Here is a 19,984-nt window from a genome sequence, read left to right as displayed (position 1 = left end):
AGAGACAGTTGATAACTGGCAGCCTGGACGCTCGGGGAGCAGAGCCAATCAAGAGAGCTGTCAAAGAGGCTTTTCATTGGCTCAGCAGGAAGCTGGACAGCAGTGTCACCGATGGGGACTCTTCAGTCTGGCAGACATACAGGCGGGCAGAGCCGGGTGAGCGCCTTGGCACTGCGAGTGGAGCCGGCATTCTGGTGGAGCAGCGGCTGGCACCAGGAGCAGGCTGGCCTCTCCAGTGGCAGAGAGGGAGATCACACACACACTCTGCCACACTCCTGCTGAGGAGCAAACGGAGGCTGGTGGGGAGGGCTGCTCCTGAAAAGCTGCCGTTGTCTGTTGATGGCTTTCATGTGAATGGGAGCCTTAATAGGCGTTGTGCGACGGCTCTCGCTGCACGCTGAGCACCGAGTGATCCTCTTCTGTTGGCTTATTTAATTAATAAGCAACGTTTGAAGACCACAATGCACTTGGAGGGACAACACAGTGACTCTTTGGTGGCCTTGATGCTGTTTGTTTTTTGAGTCAAACTCCCACTGAGGTGACCGCATATGCTGGGAGGTGCCGACATTTTTCATAAACTATTTTCACTCTTAAAAAAACACTTTTAGGTACTCCAGAGCGCTGTGGCTTTCAGTTATGATACTGTGAAAGAGTGTGTTGACTCTCAGGCTTTTCTCCAGCTAAACAACAGTACTTGTGACCACAAAAATGTAGGTGAAATTAATCAAACTCACACGACAGAACAGCCATCTAAACAATGAGCACACTTGTATGTGTAATCTTTCACTTCAACACCATGCTGTGTTTAAATATTCAACACGAGCATCATATATGCGTTTATAGTGATGCTGTCATATGCAGTGTCTTTTTTGACACTTAATCTGCATAAAAGTAACAAACCGAGAGAAAAGAGAAAATATACCCCTCTCGTCTTTGCTAAAGCAGCATAGAAAGAATTGTCACATAACATTACTGTCAGGAAGGCACTGAATCAATGCTATATGGGCAATAATGCATCAAATGCTCACTAGTCATCTTCTGATAGTGTTAACCTTGGCTTAGCTAAAAGACCCCATCCCAAATATGTTTGCTTTAAGAACCACAAAGTACAGATGACCCACGAGGACAGACAACAGCTGGATAATTCTTTCATGGACTTACGCTGCCACCTGGTGGATCATAGAGACGTCAGCAACCGGCTTTTGACAATAAATTTAAGTAAATATAAATGTAAATCTGACTTTTAAAATATAAAAATTGCTTTGATTCCTGGAAGAACTCAAAGATAGGTGTGAGATTAATATTGAAAGTTGAGTCAAATCATGTTCAGGGTGTTTCAAGACAACGTAATATAAAGCTTTTGAAGACCTTTACACGATCATTTTAAACCAAAATTTAAGAATGATTTTTGAACAAATCTTTTTCTTATCAAAGCATTGTAGTGTATAATACACTCTATGCAGAGGTACGATGCATGCAGGAATATGACGAATTAGATGAATCTACATTTGACCAACAGTTAAATGTAAGTTTGATGTAAAAATACATTAGGTTCAGTGTTATTTTAGAAAGTTGTAACATATGACTTTCAAGAAGAGCTTGACTCTTCCAGACAACAAGGCATTGAAAGAAAATGGAATTAGATGAAAAGTTTAAGGGAATAAAAAACCCACAAATAAAAAAAATATTCTATGGCCTGATATTTAAGGATCTGCAAACACAGTGACGTTATCCTAGCACAAGAAAATATGATCAGTTTGGTGTGTTTGTTTAGTGTTAAGCTAAAGGGGTACACCACCTAAATTAAGGATTCCAGTATGTTACTTCCACAGCCAAGGAAATTTAACTCAACATTTGGGAACATGAGCTACTCTCTTTAAAAGCGAGAAGCCAGAGAAGTGAAGTCTCAAATGTGCGACGTCATCAGGTATAAAACCTGCTGCTGCTCCACAAACAATGAATGGGACCCTGATTTTGTGAACCCACAATGTTTGTTTTCTTCTTTGAGACCCAAATGAGCTTTATCCAGAAAACGTGACCATATACTCTAATCAACTATCACTGTTCATTTTATGGAGCAGTTTCCGACTTAATATCCTATGACATAACGAGTTTGCGTTTTAGCACTAGTTTTGGGTGAGAATTGTTCATGTTAAGGTTTTAGGACTGCCTTAGACCATAGGAAAAATATGTATGAATTTTGAAAATGGCCATAGTTCCCCTTTAAGTGGCCTGATGATTGTGTGTGGAACCATGTTAAACCCAATAGCACGGTCTGTGCTACAAATGTACGGTCCAACTCTCCGAGGAGACCCAGACTGATCAATAACAGCACGATGCAGCAAGGAAACACTGGAGTTATGAGGACAAAGGGTAGTAGGACATCTTACAGCAAAGATCATTTTAATGGTCCCAAATATTCTGAACAACTAAGTGTACACTCATGTAAAAGGAAAAAAAAAAGAAAAGATATGACAAAATTCATCACATCTAGAATTCCACTCAATCTTTAATCAAGACGGGATTACAAATTCTCCAAAAAATCTGCAGTTTCAAAGGGCAAAAAGGGTAAATCTAGCTCACCTACTGAGGTCTTTAAAAACCTGTTCAAGTGTGACTGAAAATGTCCTGAACATTTAAAGGCAGGTCTTTTTTGTTGTCATTTACAAAAAACAGGAGAAAGATTGAGAGACAAATAGAGAACAAAAAGAAAATAATGAAGAAACTGCTGGCTTTTTTTTTCTCTTCAGAGAAAGAAACGTCCGCTGAGGAACGACGACACTGATGACATCATCAAATGACAACAAGGACAGCTCTTTGCCACGTGCTGCCTCCCGTCTGGTCCTATATACTAACTTAAAAAAAAAAGAGAAGGGACAAAAAGCAACAGACGAAGAGAGGGAGAAAGAGCGGAGGAGAAAAAGAAGTAGAAAGAAACGAGGAGGAAGGAGAATTCTGAGGAGGGGGATGGGGGTGCGAGTGGTGGTTCTGGGTCTGAATTGGCCGACCCATTTGGGCCGCTGTGATGTCCTTCCCTGAGTGGGGGTGGGGGCGGGGGGCAGTGGGTTATGGTCCGAGCCTGCGAGCTCTGTGGGATTCAGTCTGTGTGTACATGTTTTTGTATGTGGTCTTTTCCTCCAGTTGCTTAATAACCAACCTGTCTCCTGCTGTCCGGACTCCGCTGACGATTGTTTCTCCCCCAACTTCCACGCGTCTGCTCCACGTGTCAGGCGGGTCTTCACTCCTGGTTTCCTGATTGGCACTTGTATGAAGTGGGCTAGTCTGAGGAGGCTTCTTATCTGTTCAGTCTGCTCCTCTTTTGGCCACCCGCTGACGGCGAGGGGTGGCTCTCATTCATTCATTCAATTTGTTTACAAGTTTGATCATTCCTGTATTAAGTCTTTGCGCTGAAACTGTCCGAGCAGAGCACAAGCTGAGACAGTGGCGCTTCTTTAGGAGCTCAGTTTGGACTTCTTCGAAGGCGGCAGAGGGTCCTCTTTACTCTCCCCTTCTTCCTCCTCTTCTTCCTCTTCCTCGTCATCATCGTCAGGATAGTCCACTAGTCCCACTAAACCTCCCTGATGAAGACAAAGTACACAAAAATCATTATTTGGTCAGAGTGATAGAAGGCACTAGAGCCCTGCCAGGACTGTTGGGAAAAAAAGTGCATTTTGCAGATAACAGGTACTTTTACTTCAATGCCATTTTAAATGCAGGACTGTTACCTGTAGTGCAGTATTATTACAGTGCTGTATTATTAGTGGCTTATTTTTTTACTGCAGTAAAGGATCTGAATACTTCCTCCACCACAGCGGCACACGCTGCAGCTCAGTGTACTGTCAATCTCTCCCACTTATCTGAGAAACACCGCTTTTCGGAAAATTTACGTTTTACTGAACTTCCACCGCGTGAATCTTCCTCAGCGATGTGTGGTCACATACTGAAGAGACATTCTTTGCAGTAAGTGCGAAATTCTCTGATACCCGACCAGTGAAAAGACTGTTAACAGCCGATGTAAGTATTGGTGGTCATACGCACAACATACAGAGCTGTTGCAAAATGAAATGTTCAGTTTACGTGATGTAGTGATGACAGTTCCTTCCATCGATTTGATTTGATTTGGGCTTGTCAGGTCAGTAGGGAGTAGGTTGAGACACTGTGTAGGGGGCTGCGGTGGTCCCACAGAATAAATTAACTCAGCTCACTGTGGCGTTACACTGAAACTATAACGTAGGTTGCTCTAACTGGGACAATGACCAAATAAACACGATTCAGCCTGCATCACAAACAGAAGACACACAACAGTGTCTGGTGTTTGACGAGTGAACTGATGAGTCTCCACCAAATGTATCGCTGTTGTTCGGAGTGACGGCAGGTGTTAAAAACAAACAGAACATGCACGTGTCCTAATAATTTTATTTTACTTTAATCAATTTAAAATACATATTAATCTATACCAACCATTTAAGTAAGTTAATAATTGATTATACATTTAGCTGAAAGTCACCATTTCACACGGTCACTGTCAGCCGGCAGCAGCGGCGCCGAACATACAAAGTGGTCCCAGAATTCATCTGAACGAACTGCAAATTCTGTGTTTCTTTACATCTCTACCATTCCCATCTCGCTATTGTAAATGTCTATCAATTTTTCCATTTTAAACACCCAAGTTTAATAGCGCTCAGCAAACTGCTCACCACCTAAACTGTGTTTGTATTTTGTCTCAACTTGTATATTGTTACTTCTCGTGTGAATTATTCTTGTCTTATGTCAGTTTTTTTTTTGTTTTGTACAATGATGTTGCTATCATTGGTAAATGCACTTATTTTAAATCTGACTTCACCTGTAAATCACGTTGATATTCACGTTCTTATTCCCCCTCCCATCTAAATAAAGCAAATAAGCACATAATCTGTAAACACACTTGTGGTGATGACCATTCTTTGTAAGACACAACAAGGATGGTGGGAGTTGTGTGAAAAACGCCAGTCTAAGTGTGAAGATTCATAGTTAAAGCTCACTTTTTTACCAAATTCTTCCTTACTTTCATCCTGATACTGAACAGACATTGTGCAAAAGAATGTCTTTAAACTTTGTCTCTCAATATCACTACAGATAAGTGGACTGTCTCCACAGAAAACAACCGTGTCGGAGTTATTTATCATCACTATGCTGAGAGGTACCTTTGTGGTTACAGTTGTGGTGGAGGGTGAGCTTCGTGCCCCTGAGCCCGGAGAACCTGGCGATCCCGGAGAACCTGGGTTCAATGAGGCAGATGACGGAGGGCTGGACAGGCTGGTCTTTGTGGAGCCAGAGAAGGACAGCTTGAAGCTGGGGTTCTGCCTACCCGATAAACTCGATTTCCCCAGAACTTCTTTGTCTTCTGGGTCTTTCACTGGGGGTGGAGAGGGAGAGGTGGACAAGAGAACCGTTATTCTCAATATTTAAGTTTTTTTTAACCATTTTGTGAGTAAATCAAATGTATCTTCGGTAAAAACTAGAGGTTCCACACTGATACAACCATCATCAACATGCATGAGATTCTCTCCATCGTCAGTTTCACCCCAAAGTATCCATTAAGAGTAAAAAAACTGTTTCCATACGTACATTTCTTTCTCTCCATGAATTTGCTTATAGGTTCCATGAGGTCTTCCTCAGTCTTCATCTTGTCAGAAGGAGGAACCACTGCCTCACCATCCTCGAGGTCATCCTCATCTGTGTTGAACCACATCTCCTCTTCATCCTCCAGAGTTCGTGCGTCACGACGGAATCGGTGGTTCCTCAGAATGGAGCGCATGCTTAAGATAAACCAAAATACACATAAATTCAAGTGTTTACCACAGAAGCAGGATCTATGTGTGGCAGGGTGTGTGTGTGTGTGTGCGTGTGTCCTTTTTTATAATCATTCAGTGTCCGCTCTGTGAAAACAGCTCAGGCGGAGCTCGTCACAGAAAATCAATTCGTGGCAACAGATGTTTTAACCGTGGCAGACAGCCACAAATTAATGACTGTGCGGGGAACCCTGCATTGATATATCACATCTGTGTTTATAAACTGGCTTTCCTCTGATAGAGCCTTCTGCACTTATTGCTCTATTTAGTAATTAATTCTGTCAGCAGGATAAAACAAAAACGAGGGAAATCCAGGCACTCCAAGAGTATGGGAACGTGAACAACAAGGAGGAACTGCATTAAAAACCCTATTTTATAGTGGCTAAATCATTAAAAAAGCCAACATGTTTCAACCAAACGGCCGGCCTTTCTGCAGGGCTTCAAGAACATACGCATAGTGAACATAGCCCCGCCTAATAGTGGCAGGACCCAGTAACACGTGATCACGCAGTCACATGATAGACAGGTAAAAACTGAATGAATAACAAAACGTAATGACAAAAAAGGAACATGAAATGAGATGACTCCGATATATGAATAAATATGCATACACACTCATATATATACATGCATACAAAAACATATATGCATGTATACATATATACACATACATACAAATATATCACACAGACCATACATCCATAAAGCCACCAGCTGTCCATCGACAAATTACAGGAAACATGAAAAATCAATATCTTCATTAAGGCCAGGATAACTACATGCATCCAGCTGATGGATCCAAAAAGCCTCCCTTTGATTAAGTTTTTGTATTGTGCTTCCCCCTCTGATTAAAGGCTGAATGTGTTTAGTGCCCTCGATGCGCAACAGAGTGTGATTAGAGTTGTCAAGTTCATAAAAATGTCTAGCCACGGGGTAATCGTGGTTGTAAGTCCTGACAGCATATTTATGCTCAGCAAAGCAATCCGTAAGATGTCTTTTAGCAATCCGTAAGATGTCTTTTAGCAATCCGTAAGATGTCTTTTAGCAATCCGTAAGATGTCTTTTAGTACGGCCGACATAGAAAAAATCCTCCAAACATGGGCAGGTAAGGCGTTACAGGACAAAAGTTGTGCTACAATTAATGAAATCAAAGTCCTGTCTGTATGAACATCAGTACACACTTTTGTTTGCACAACATTACTACAGTGAGGGCAATGCATACACTTAAAAGTGCCAGATGGTTTGGTCAGCCAAGTTATTCTGCCAAGTAATTCTGTTAGCATTTACCCTTCTTTTGAAGCAAAAACTGGGGCCATCTGTTTGTTCTATACTTATTTTCTACATATACTACACAGCATATTTCTACAGATTAGTAAAAAATGATTGGCCTTCACTTGTGGTAGTGCATCACCAGTGTGCAGGGCACAATTTATTCCAGTAATGTATTCTTTAATATAATGAAATGCAATGCAAATTTTGTTTCAGTGATGTTCTCATGTATTAAATAATTTACAGGTGTAGTCAGAAATTGATTTTTGGTCTTATCCTGATTCCACTGCAGTGTGTAGAGTAGTTGATTAACAACACAAAAAAAAAAAATCACAGGAGCAAAGTCAAGTTTTTTTAAAAAAAAAAAAAGGAAACGCCTGATGGTGTTGGCAAGTATGCTGAGTTTAAGTTGTAGCGAAATAATAAATGACGTGCTCTGCACAGTTGCTCAGCACACTTTCTGATTTGATTGTTTGCACTTCGAAGTCATAAATGAGTCAGTGGAAATTGCACAATCTCAACCAGTCACCACACAAACCTGTAGCATAACAAGTGTACAAGCAGCACTTTAAAAGAAATAATAAAATAGACAAAAACATAAAACATTGTATGACAAAAGGCACTATGACAAAAACACAAAATGCACACGAGAAACAATATATTGGTTATTTTAATAGCTTATAAATGTAAGTCATGTGACTAGAATGTCACTCTGACATTGTTCTTTACATTTAGTTTCATTCTTAAATAATTGCAGGAGAGCAGCCTTGGTTTTCTCACCTATCCAGTTTGGGGTTGTCTTGCCTCTCTCGCTGCTGTTCATACCGCAGCTTTAGGCCCTTGAACGTTTGAACGTAGTCGACATCCTCCAGAGCTTTCCAGTAGTTTTCTACTATATGAGCTGTGAGAGACTTCACGTCCTCCTAGGGGCAATGGGAGGAGAGAGAAAGAGACAGAGAGAGAGAGGAGTGTAGAGACACAGTAGAAAGGAGAAATGAGGGACAGTGTGTGGACAAGGTAAGACAAGTAATTAAGAAACAGGTAGAATAGAGGAAGAAAGTGGAGAGAATGAGTAAGAGAGAGAAGGAGAAGAGAAAACACACCAAACAAGTTAAGAAATGTATGTACTACAGCTTTAGTGGATTTGATTTGACAGCTGACACACAGACTCCTTTTTTTAGATTTGATCAGGAAATTGTATCAAAAATGCATTAAAACACGTTACAGATCAATTTGCAATTATATGCAGTTTAAACATCATCAAATATAAAATAATGTGTACTTTTGAGGTGTAGCTGGCTGATAATCAGTTTATGTAAACATTTGTAAAAAATAAGGAAAAAAGGACATGGTATCCATGTTAACTGTTACCAAAAAATGTATACATATATTTCTTGAGGAATCCAAAAATACTCACCACACGGACATACTCAAACATCTCAATGATGGCTGAGTTCATGAGATTGTAGCGTGAGCCGTTGTTGAGGAAGGCCTTGATGACAGGCTCGAAGAGAAAGTTTCTCATGATGTAGCGATTATAGAATTCGTCCTTCAGACCGATGATCCTCCGCATGAAGCGTAGGGCACCTAGGCACAGAAACATAAGATGAATGCTGAGCTCAAAACAAATGAATTCATATTCAAAATGAGCTTTTAACAGTCTAATGGTGCAAAATGAGGTACTACGAATTTGAGTGCTTGTATGTGACTCACATAGTGCGAGGAAGGCGTGCTGAGAGGCAGTGAGCACCAGTACCCTCCTGAGAATGTCCTTGTTGATGATGTAGTTCTTTATGTGATAGGTGTGGTGCTCAACACAGAATGTCAGCAGCTCCAAAATCAAGGCCAGCAGCTGGGATGTTTGAAAATCATCTAATAGAAGGATGCAGGTAGTAATTAACGTAAAATACTTGTGCATGAATGCCAAAGTTTTATTTACAAAACCTACACATATACACACACCTCGCAGGTATTCAATACCTTTGCTTGGTTTTTCCTCTGTGGTGTTGGCCAGTAGTGGAGCGGAGAGGACGTGCATACAGTGCTTATAGAAGAAGCTCAGGAACTCTGTCTTCTCTGTTTTCTGGAAAAGAAAAAAATAACCTGTTTTTAACTGAGTAACAGGATTTTGACATTTACAGAATCCAACTATTAAAAACAATGGTGAAGGTGCAGAGCTATGGTTCAACCTGCCACCAACTTTTCAGCTACTGGAGAGATAATTAATCAGCAACAAAATCCTACCTGGTATAGATATTTCAATTGTAAGACTACTGCAGTTTTTAATGCAACTTTTACATATTTTACACTAATACAAACTGAAGGGAAAAAAGTAATCAACACCAGCTGCTTAAGTTTGGGGACAATTTTGCAAAAATGTTTATTGCAAAATAAAAATGTGACTTTTTCAGAACTGGTAAGACTGGCATTTGTTGGCAGGTTTTCTTAGGAATCTTGTGTTTCTCACTCTGCATGTGGAATTCCACTAACTTGATTCCCGTCGTGACTAACTTGATGAAGTTTTTTCATAAAACACACCAAACCTCGTATGTACTGCCACTGCCTTGCACCGGTTTCAGCTATGCCATAAAATCTTGGTTAAATAGCCAGTTTTCATTGAATTTGCACTTCCCCTTTTCGTTTGGGCTACTGTGACAGCTAGCTAACAGGCAGCGGATGCTCTGCTCTGAGCATCTCGGCCAGAAAACAAAATATGAGTGTTGTTGGTTTGGCCTTTCTGATTTGGGTGACATAAATTAAAGAGACTTTTTGTGAATTATTTCCAAAAAGGTAGATGTTACTCATCATTTTGAAATTTTACAATGCAAGGAAAAAAAAAAGTTTAATAAAATCCTACCTCCCAGGTCCTTGCATTTTTAATACTTTTGAAAGAATGATTTAAGACATTTTAATACCTATTAAGGCCTAAACCTAAGATTAATGAACTAAAGATTTAATGATTTGCAGGTACCCTGTTCTCTTTCCCCACTCCACTCCTCCACAAAAAGGGCCATTTAAGGTACAGTCCCACAATCTCCACACCAGTTTTGGTGTGAAAGGAGCATAACTCTGTAGGAGCAGGAGTAGTGTGCAAACTCACATTTGCAGTAGCCAGCATGTTCTCAGGGTCCACCAGAGTCCGTAACAGGCCCATCAGCTGCACTGCTCCACCGAGCTCTGGGTCTGTATCACAGATCATGTGTTCTATGATCAGATTGATCAGGAGGATGTCCTGGAAGGCCAATAAAGGATCATTAGTAACACAACACTCATTTATATCCACCCGTGTGGTGGAATGATGATCAAAACAAACACATTGTTTATATACTCACATCATCATTCTGCTGAGACTCCTGCATGACGAACTCTCGTACCATGGAGGGGTTGTACTCCACCAGATAAGAGAAAATATCCGTGGCTGCCCCACGCACCTGAACGTCATCCATTCCCTGTTTCATGAACATAAGTTATACTTGTCAGCAGAATAAGAATTACCCCTTAGAGATCAATCAAGTCTTTTATCATCTTAAAAACAAATGGAAACAAATGTGATCATCAGAAAGGGAGCCAACTGTGTTTAATTTCACCCACACTGATTATTTTTCCCCTCTCCTTAGTTTACTCCTCTGTGTGTGTGTGTGTGTGTGTGTGTGTGTGTGTGTGTGTGTGTGTGTGTGTGTGTGTGTGTCTTGTGGAAGGAAGAAGGGGAGAAGGTATCATCACTCTCACAAATGTCTGTATGTGTAAATATGTACTTGTGTTACATGGAGCAAGTACACATTTATTAAACACATGAGCGTGTATTTGTGATCAACCTGCTGTTTGATGTTTGATCTGCTTTATTTGTTTAGACATTTTTTCTCCAAACTTTATGTGTATTGTATTCCCAGGTTAAGACAAGGTTAACAAAACAGACAGTGGGTTGTACTGTAGGGTACAAAAACAAGACAAAACAAGAACCTAACCAAGTGCATGTCCAAATACTTGCTAGTTGCAGGAAAACCTGATAGTCAATTTTGTTTGAGAACAAAGTGTATTTGGCTGAAAAATCTGTGCTCTTGTAACAGATCCATTATTCTCATTGCTCTGCAGTCACTGGTGTGGTTGTAAAAGCAAAGTAACTGCGGCAACCAACAACAAAAACTGAGACTAAAAATGTGAAAACAAAAATTGTTCCTTTGAACATGACAGGAAAGGTGCAATGGCAAATTTCTGTGAAAAACATGCGTATCATGACAGCTGTGAGGCACATGCAGTGTTTGGGTGGGTTAATAAATTGTTGTTGGTTTCTTTTTTTTCTGAGAGGTCCCAAATTCAGTTCTTTGAGTCAAACCTGAATCAGTGGTAAATTAAGTTAGTCGTGTCTGTGTTCACCATGAGACACACATGATATCTGAGAGAGAACTCTATTGATCTGTGATCAGATCTCTTCACCAATTAGCAAATCAACCTTGAATGAAAAATAGCCCATGAGCATCACACCTGCTACACATACTGCAGCCTATCTATAGAACCTTTTACAGTGGACGTCAAGAAAAATATATGCACGTGTTAGGCTTTAAAGTTCGGCTTTAAACACTTAATTAAAACTTTTACCAGCATCAGAATGTCTAATTGTTGCATGTTTCCAACATAATCATAATCGTTTCAGAGCAGCAGCGTTTGGGTTTTAAAAGTGGCAGCACCAGCAGGTGCCTCAACTGAATGGCAACACAATATGTAGTTTTCCTAATACAAGCCTGCAATTTTACTTTAATTTTCAATACATACTCAAGTGTGTTTATTACCTACTCCAACCATTTATGCATGTTACTAAAAGCACAACAGATGCATTTGAAAGTTAACAGTCGACACAGTCACAAAAAAGCAAAATACACCGGCGACGTCTGTGGCTGCAAACTAGTAAAAGTGTTGACAACCACTGAGCTGAGGACACAATCGAAGATTCCTGTGTTACAGTAAAACAGAGGTAGACTTCATGTTTGCATAACAACTATATCATCAAGTTCTTAACTATGCTAGTTAGTAAGCCAACATCACAAAACAATAACACAGGTAGTGTTACCATTGCCTATGAGGGTGTAGTTTTCTGGCTTTTTAATTGTAACTCAAGCCTCCTACATGGTGGTGTTGAGTCCTTGTTTTTGGCTAGGAAGGATATCTCATTTCAAGACACAGAACGCTTTGTCTATTTAACATTCTGTACATGACCACGGATAATGTAGTCGTCAGCATCTCTACCTCTTCTTGCTGGTATAACATTACATGCTAGTTTTCTTTAACAAATATATGTATTTATCTGGCCACTAAATAATGGGTCACTTGCAAATATTTCCTACACACAGTAGTGTTTAGTAGACAGATAGGGAAGTTGGTCATTGCCTGTCAATGTCAATTTGTTTGAACAGTATTTGGTATCTTTGGTGGTTAAAGGCCTTGCATAGCTTGACAAGCTAATGCACTCGGCCATACTTCTGTTACCGTACTGTGTGCACACTACATACAGCATAACTGTTTACAAACTGTAAAAGGGTCTATAATTCTTGTGTTTTTACAACTGTAGAGCTACAGATTTTTTAAATAAACATCTGGTCAGATTTACAATCACACATAACAGAAATTTAGCCACAACACCCTCTGAATGCACACATTTGAAACAGGATTTCAGTGCAGCCAAGAGCCGATGTGAGAGCGTACTCTGGACAGATACCACAACCCAGTAAAATTAGCTGCACCAGTTTAATAAGTATCTAAGACATGGGAGAAGAATACCGCCATAATACAACTCAAAGCAACCATCAGCAGCCACCCCGATGATTGTTTTGTATCTGTGTTTAACTATGTATGTTCAATCGGTGGCAAACCTCAAGGTTTAACATAATGCAGACAAAACCAATATTTGGTTTTGCATATTGCACGACAAGCTAATTTGCTCATCCAAGGAAGAAAATGTTGATCATAATGACAAGTATATAAAAAACTTTAAACTAGAGACAAACACTCAATATAATTCATTTGAACAAGAACTGCACACAAGACCCACAAATCATAAAACTGGCTACTCAGTCACAACACAATGTAACTTAGTATCACACTTACAGTCAACAAGGTGCTCTTATGATGTGTAAAATTCTTAATAACCACATCACAGTTTGGAGTACATGCACAGTTGAAACAACATACTGCCGACACACTGACATGATCTTCACTGATGTTCTGCTTCATAATTCTCTCCTAGGAGTGTCACCTAAATTAACTTTAAATTAGGGCTGTGCCAAATAGTTCGAAGCTTCATTCATAAAGTTGACAATTAAATTCTAAAGCAGCACTCGAATGCTAAACAGCTTTTTTTATTCATTCTGTTCATTCACAGTGATTCTGCACAGCTGTATATAGAGGTCAGGCTCCACTGATATTATTAGTATTACACTATTTGTAGAAATAGATTCCAGTTGTGGCTGCACAGGATTGTTTCTGAGATAGTCAGATCCAAACATCTCCAAAAATCAAGATTTATTGAAAAAACATAGATTTACAGATGTTATCATTTCCAAAATTAATTTTTAATCAAAGAAAATATGCTGCTTTAGTCCATATTTATTGACGTTTGGCTTTTCAAAAACATTTTCACTGAGGTCAAAAAAACAAAGAAAGATACACACCTGTATCTAGCACCATAAGTTACACTTGTTCATTAAAGAAAATTAATTTTTTTTAAATATATAAAAGACTAACAAATTTACTCTAATAAATCATTTATTCAACTTGAGGATTTTGCTCAAGGATTTTAATTCCTTTTAAAAGGTGATGACGTCATAAAAAAATGACGACAGACATTCAAAGCATCATTCAAACAATTTAATGCAAACTTTGAATTTTAAGAAATGACTTTCCGTACAGCCCTACTTTCAACTTATCAGGGCACATTACATGATCCGATCTTCACGCAAGAAAAGGTCACCCCACTGCCAAAGCTACTGACACCAAGAACTGAACTCACCAGGATGACTTCTAGTGCAGGTAGAATGCCCATGTTTGACAACGTCTTGAAGAAGGCGTCTCTGTTTTGAGGTTGTAACGTTTGAGAGAATGCACAGAATTCTTTTAGGAAGTTCACCTGGAAGGAAGAAACAAATCATGGCTCCATGAAACAACTGGACAAGGAGAAAAACGAGAACAGTATTTGGTGAATAATGTCTGATAAAGGTTTGACATACCAGTTCGTGTCTTTTGTCGTCATCGGTGGCCTCGTCTGTTAGCTGTGCAAAGAGGTCTGTCAGGAACTTCTCATCGTCCTGACATCAAAAAGGAGGGGAGATGAGAGGGGGGTGAGGATCAAATAGAGGGTCAACAAAGCAGGATATGGAAAAATAATCCTTGACACTCGCGTTTATCCAGGGCGTATTGTGCATTCTGATAATTCTACAGTAACAAAGTTGTTGTTGATCTGCAATGGCATGATTCAGATACAAAAAAAACAGGAAACAATCTTAACATCAAACGCATTTACCAGTTACTGATCTTTAAGGTATAGTATGACCTTGTTTTGTTCCTTTGTCGACAATTTTATTTTCACTATTTTTTCATTTAGACTTCAATTTTTTCAGTCTCACTTTACACCTATTTTGTTTTGTGCTACTGTATGTTAAGTGTCGTAAGAACTCAGAAAAGTGATTTATTATAATTTGTCATTATAAACATCTCTTTAGACTGAATTTACAACCAGAAATAAATCAAAAACATATACTTTGTCAATTGTTATTTAGAACTAAAGCATGTTTACATGATATAAAAAAATCCATCCTCTCTGCATAAAAAATTCTTTAGAAGTACCACATTTTTGTGGATTTTCCTGATGGGTTATGCACACAAGATTTTTTACACTGACTCTACTCAGTTCCTTTCAGTTAAATGTGCAATCCAGTACATAATGTGCTGGTCAAAATGAATAAAACACTCTGTTCACATGTCAACACTGTCTCATGGTGGGTGAGGAAGGAAAGGTCCATATCAGTAGTGTTTGACTTCAGAACTTCACAGAGCACAGTGTACCAGAGTCAACAGCGTACCAGTTTCAGTTTTCCTCTAGCGCAGCATAACTGATTTACACAACACTTCCCCATCTCTATGGAGACAGCCATACATAAACACTGCTGAGTTGACACAGTACAAAAACACAAAGGTCACATGACCATAAAAGACTAGCAGACAAACTCAGACTGGGTAAAGCACAATCAGCCGAAAATAAAACCTTTGTACTATCCTACAATTACTGTAATTTCCAGTCCTCACTGCATAAACACTATTTTAAAACATATTTTCTTATGTGTGCCTTTTGCTGTTACAGCAGAGTAGTGCATTTGTAAATGCTGTACAATATATGCCTTTACATCATTTGCTTTTGCAATGAGAACATTTTCACCAAGTGAAAAAGTGATGTGTACACGTCTTATTTGAAAATAACAGGAAAACCCTTTACTGGCAAACCTTGTAATACTTGTCTGCCTATCTCACCTGTAGCATGCCCACAATCTCCACCTTGTTGAAGAAGATGAAGGAGTGCAGGGTGGACAGCATGTTTTCCTCAAAAACAGAGGGCGTGGGCAGCACCATGTCCTGAATATACTGCACCCGATACGTCTGGTGTATTTTCTGACGCAGTTCCGGATCAGAAATGGGGATCACTTCCTTAAATCGGGCTGTCTTAGTCAGAAACTCCCGATGCCGCCGTGGCTGCGGGAGTGCTGGATCAAACTCCAGACAACCAATGACGTCCATTATGCACTCCTCAGAGAACATAACCTCAAAGAGTGCAGTACGATTGAGCAGGAAGATGCCTTTAATTATTTCATACAGGTGGTGCAGTCCCTCTCTGTTCTCCAAATCCTCACACACACGGAACAGTTCCAGGAGCTTGCGAATGTAGCCCTCGTTCTCTACGGCCAGTGCCAGTTTCTCACGCCGCAGTGGTGAAGGTAGTGAGGAGGCCACCAGCTCAGCCAGGTCCTCCAAGCGGTTCAGTTCACATGGCGGTAACTCCAGACCTGGCGACGACATGTCGTCAAAGCGCTCCTCCTCAGACTCGTCCACCACGTCCTGAGTGATGTCCACTGACGGGTCCTTTCCCTGCACCTTAGCAATGACACAAACATATGAGTGATGTGTGATGTGACCAGGAACACCCAAACACACTCAATACAAACGCATACACAGACGGAGCAGACAAACACACACCCACACAAAGATAAGTGCAGCTACCTGGCATATTTTCTCCCAGATCTCATCACAGCCAGCCTTCTCCTGGAAGCTGAGCGCCAGATCATAATTTTCAGCCTCGGACCATACTATCAACGTATCCTTTCCAAAAGAAAAACAGTACAATCAGTACACATAATTTAAATATATATATATATATGAGAATAAGCTGCAGCATGACATGTACTGACCTGTTGTTTCTGGTAGGCTGTATTTGGATTGATTTTGGACTCCAACAGTAGGGAACCTGTCAGGTGAAAACAAAGGTGGCACATAAGTGTTTTCAATATGACTGTCATGAGGAGGACAGGTTAGGGCAGGGGTGTCCAAACTTTTTAAAATGTGGCCCGGATTAGTTAATGTGAATACACATGGGGGCTAGCCGTTTCTCACATCAGGAGTTATTTTAAAAAAAATAATCACACATAAATGACACTAATACAACTGTTTCATCTTTAGTTGAAAAGGAAACAACTTTCCACCATTCCTCAAAGCAGAGCCCTTACTGTCAACTTTATGCTTCTTTGCGGTGTCCATGTCTGCTACATTGCAGTAAATATCTGGTGTTACGATAAAATGAAAATATTTTTGTCGAAATTTAGAATATCAAATATAAAAAACTCCAACACAAACCTTTGTTTAAATGCCTTTGGTAAATGTTTAATCAAAACTGAAACTTTCAACATCATATGCAGCAAGTTCCCAGCAATTTCATTTTATGAGTAAAGTCAAAATTTAAATAGGAATTGGATATATGAAAATAGCTCCCTAGGATTTTAGAAAGTAAAAGTTCCTCCCATGCTGACACTTTCTTTGCACTTTTAATTAGTCAATTTTATCAGCGATTGTTAAAAAAACGCAAATACAGATATTGGCCCCAATAATTCAAACTTTATGACTGCCAGGTGAATGAAAATAAATGCACAGTGATCTTGCTTGATTAATCAATATAGTGTTATCACACAGTATGTTTTGAAAGTCCGTTTAAAATCGGTCTGAGGGCCAAACTTTGGACATGACTGGGTCAGGGTATTTGCTGCATACAAGTGAGGATTGCATGCACGATTCCAGCAAACACAGCCGAATAAAATCTGCGCGTGGAAAGCATTGTTTACATATATTATTATTAAATAACTACAGCAGTGTCCAATGCACTTTAAGTGATTTCTAGGTCGGGATGTGTCATTCATCTTGTCTGAGATCGCTACTCACCATCACTCTCTGCTCGCACCAGGAGAGACGTGCCTTTCAAACGCTCCACATAGCCCGAGGAGACGTGCCCGGTCCCACGGTCATCCCACTGTCTGTCCTCATTGAGGGTATACACTTTGACTCGTCGACGAGTGTCCGTCATCCTGGCAGGTAGCTGTAACCGTTTCCCCCTTTCCGGACCTTCTTGGCTTTTACAGGACTTCACCTTGTAACGCCACAACTGCAATTCACTTGTTTTTTTATTTACACCTGACCACTTCTACAATGCACGTCTCTAGTGTCAGGGGTCAACCAGGATAACAGTTCTTTGAAGGAGCTTAAAGGCGGGACACCGGGTATATCCAGGAAGATTCCCAGGTGCAGCTGCAACTACAATATCTGCTTATTCGAAAAAGCTGCCTCAAAACTTATCTCGCCAGTGTTACAGGCAACGCGCCACACAAAATCAGCTTACAGACCATTATAGCAAGCTAACAATTTACAGTGCGGAGGCTACTGCCTTTAGCTATAATCGACAAAACAATGACTGACAAGACATCAGGAAGTCCCAGCACACAATTGAGGGAGTAGTTTTCAGAGTAAGCATCAACGTCACGATCTCTGCCCCCCAAAAACAACCTGCTTTTTTAATAGAACAGTGTGTACGGGCAACGTTAGCCAGTTAGCTAGAAAACCTAACGAGTTAACTGGCTAGCTAGTACGCTAACTGCCTACGCTCCACAAATTCAATGTTAAACCCGTTGAAGCAAAACGACCACAGCCGTGCAACGATAACATTATTTCACACTCGCTGACCGCAGACACCGTGTTAACTCTGGAGTTATGTTTCTAAATGTATCTGAATAATACGCCAGCTAGCTAGCCTTAGCTGCTATTTCTTCCCCAAGTGTTCCGCCATGTTCTGGCTCGGGGCCGCGGAGAGACCACTCTCTCCTTACTGGTATTCATGCATCCTAAAAAAATATGCAAACCAACAAACTGTAGTCTGGTAATTACTCCAAGGCAACGCTTTACATTATAATGCTATTTGCCATTCATTCCCGACGTCTTGCTCAGATAATTGCTAACTGTCCCCCCGTGAGTATTCAGCCATCTTGGGTCCCTTCAGAGTCAGTACGGGGTTTCCAGCACAGCAACAACAGGGCAGCCCGCCACATTTAAAGAGACAGTAACACATTTCACCTCTGACGGTGATCAGCAGAGTTAGGGAGGCCAAGTCAGGGGGAAAAAACAATATATTTGAATCAGTTCTCTGGATAATGACTTTAAATGCAGCTCAAATATTATTCAATTAATAGAAGGTATAAAGAAAAAACAATGGGACATTATGAACTTTCTGAGTAACAGTAATGTTAAGATGACTGTAAGTGACTGTTGCTAAGTTGCAATGATTTGTGGGGGAAAAAGTATGATAAATATAGAATAGTTGGCCATTTGTATCTATTTGCAATAGCTTCTGTTATTAGTTAGAAAGGGACAGGTATTTAAGTTTATCTTGTTCCTTCTTCTGGAATGAAGTATTATAAGAAAAAAGTGTAGCATTGGTTTTTGTTATTGTTTTAGAAATTACAAAATGAGAAAAGCAAAATATGAATAAAAAAAAAACTGTATCTTGTTAGAACATGAGTGTTACTTTTTGTTTTGTTTAGACCCTCCCTGGAGCAACAAGTATTTTCCTTGAGCCTCCTTAAGTGACTGAGGGAAAATGCATGATCCTCCCTCCAACACAAACATAGTTATTAGGTTTTAAAGCTCACCCTTTTATGCTTCAAAATTAAATGTTGAAGACAACATCCTGGAGTTGCAAAAAAAAAGCCAGTTTTTCACAACCATGTATGTTGGTTAGTCAGTGCAAATTGTTTCTTTTTGGTAAAAAATTAAATCAGACATAGAATAGTGATTTTGATGAAATATCACCTTTTTAAACTTAGATTTGGTTATGTTACTTCATCTAAACAAAGCATTTGTCCCACATAATATGTTCAAGGATTGTCAAAAAAATTAAAATCCAATGCTAATATGTTTTTACAATTTCAAGCTGAAGAATAAATTGTGATATTTTGGCAATATTTTAAGAAAAAAAAAAAACATGCCTAAAAACACACTGGTTTGGAAGGCATCTTTTCTTAAAAAATCAGTAGTAAAATAAATTCAAATTACAATCATTTTTTAAATAATAAACATAAGCCCCTCCCAAGTGCTAAAAAAATGATTTGACATCCCTCTCCTTTCTATCACCCCCCCCCGTAAATACCAGTCCTTTATCATCCTGTTACTACACACCATTTTACACCAGTCTAACTATTTGACAAAAACATGAACAAAATGTAGATCTTTGTAAACCAGCAGTTTCTACACTGAGACTGAATAAAAGCTTGAAGTATTCCTCCCTGTTCTTACAGTTGTATATTAAAGAG

The 19,984-nt window shown here is 39.7% G+C and overlaps 1 protein-coding gene across 4 annotated transcripts; it reads right to left on the bottom strand.

The window, feature by feature from the left end:
- Nucleotides 1–2,386: 2,386 nt before the first annotated feature.
- ppp4r3a (protein phosphatase 4 regulatory subunit 3A) lies at nt 2,387–18,695 on the bottom strand. 4 transcript variants are annotated; one of them, XM_042503203.2, is made up of 15 exons: nt 17,568–18,694; nt 16,547–16,602; nt 16,359–16,457; nt 15,615–16,232; nt 14,318–14,395; nt 14,101–14,217; nt 10,433–10,549; nt 10,201–10,332; nt 9,063–9,183; nt 8,814–8,972; nt 8,518–8,687; nt 7,881–8,023; nt 5,608–5,798; nt 5,184–5,395; nt 2,387–3,578 (listed from the first exon to the last, which is right to left on the bottom strand). In XM_042503203.2, exons 1-15 carry the CDS (start codon nt 17,707–17,709, stop codon nt 3,453–3,455), a joined length of 2,481 nt encoding a protein of 826 aa, XP_042359137.1. In that variant the 5' UTR covers nt 17,710–18,694; the 3' UTR covers nt 2,387–3,452. The 4 variants fall into 4 exon arrangements, with proteins under 4 accessions (XP_042359137.1, XP_042359138.1, XP_042359139.1 ...); XM_042503204.2 differs by having other exon boundaries at nt 7,881–8,020; XM_042503205.2 differs by having other exon boundaries at nt 9,081–9,183; nt 17,568–18,693.
- Nucleotides 18,696–19,984: the final 1,289 nt, after the last annotated feature.

Source organism: Plectropomus leopardus, chromosome 16, assembly GCF_026936395.1.
Source record: "Plectropomus leopardus strain MGB_pleo_1.0 chromosome 16, ASM2693639v1, whole genome shotgun sequence".
Classification (NCBI taxonomy): Eukaryota; Metazoa; Chordata; class Actinopteri; order Perciformes; family Serranidae; genus Plectropomus; species Plectropomus leopardus.
This window is presented reverse-complemented; position numbering and strand designations above follow the sequence as displayed.